This window comes from Pundamilia nyererei, unplaced genomic scaffold, assembly GCF_000239375.1.
Source record: "Pundamilia nyererei isolate P.nyererei 1_Seehausen unplaced genomic scaffold, PunNye1.0 scaffold00266, whole genome shotgun sequence".
Lineage (NCBI taxonomy): Eukaryota > Metazoa > Chordata > Actinopteri > Cichliformes > Cichlidae > Pundamilia > Pundamilia nyererei.
Window position 1 is genome coordinate 25656 of NW_005187667.1, and position 838 is coordinate 26493.

The following is an 838-nucleotide window of genomic DNA, read 5'->3' on the forward strand; positions in this document are numbered from 1 at the left end:
GTCAGGGTCCGTTGATCGGCGGACAGAGGCGGTTTCTCGCAGTTTCACAGCGGCTTTTCCCGAAGTCCCAAAAGTATGACGTCACAACATTCTGATTGGTCACTTGCAATGTTGATCCTGGAACAACATTTACTATGTTGATCTGGGAACAACACCAACACGACGATATCAGATCGTGTGAGACAGACACGCACACACAGGCAGAGTGAACACAGACACACACACGCTGTAAACCAATCAAACACGACGCTGAAGCAGCAGTTTTTGTTTCAGATCATCGAGAAGAGGAAGAAGATGGAGGCTGACGGGTAACTACTTCCTGTTTGTTCTCAGCTCCTCGTTTATCACTTTGTCAGCCAATCAGGCAGCAGTGACCTTATGTATGACATCATAAATGATGGAAGACTTATTTTTTCAGGGTCGACGTGAAGAGACCAAAATACTGAAGACGCCCCGCAGACCCAGCAGCTAAATCGATCGTGTATCGATCGGCTTCATGTTAGTTTAGAAACATGTAAATGTACAGAGATGCTGTGAGGTCAGAGGTCACTGACCCTGATAAGTGTGTATTGTTATTGATTAGCTGTTCTTATTGGTCAGTTTGTTTTGTGAGAATAAAAACATCCAAACATCTGCTGTGATTGCGGTTTCTCTATAAAGACGGCCAATCAGGAGGATGTGTGCTGATCAGCTGTATCCATGGAGCTGCAGTGGGCGGGGCCAGGAACAGACTGATTAGTATCATTTTTAACACGTGTGACGTCGTGACCTCACAACCTGAGTTTGTATCACTGATGTCTGCGAACGGGAAGATTACGATATTCGAGATCTGGCCTAA

At 45.6% G+C, this 838-nt stretch overlaps 1 protein-coding gene across 1 annotated transcript in view; it reads left to right on the forward strand.

Moving 5' to 3' along the window:
* ik (IK cytokine) overlaps positions 1–634 on the forward strand; it is a gene marked incomplete at its 5' end in the record, with an annotated part of 4575 nt that extends 3941 nt beyond the window's left edge. The window contains 2 exons of the mRNA XM_005750257.2: positions 274–308; positions 419–634. Of these exons, the coding sequence (XP_005750314.2) occupies positions 274–308; positions 419–446 (63 nt within the window). The remainder of the gene's footprint in view (positions 1–273; positions 309–418) is intronic.
* Positions 635–838: the final 204 nt, after the last annotated feature.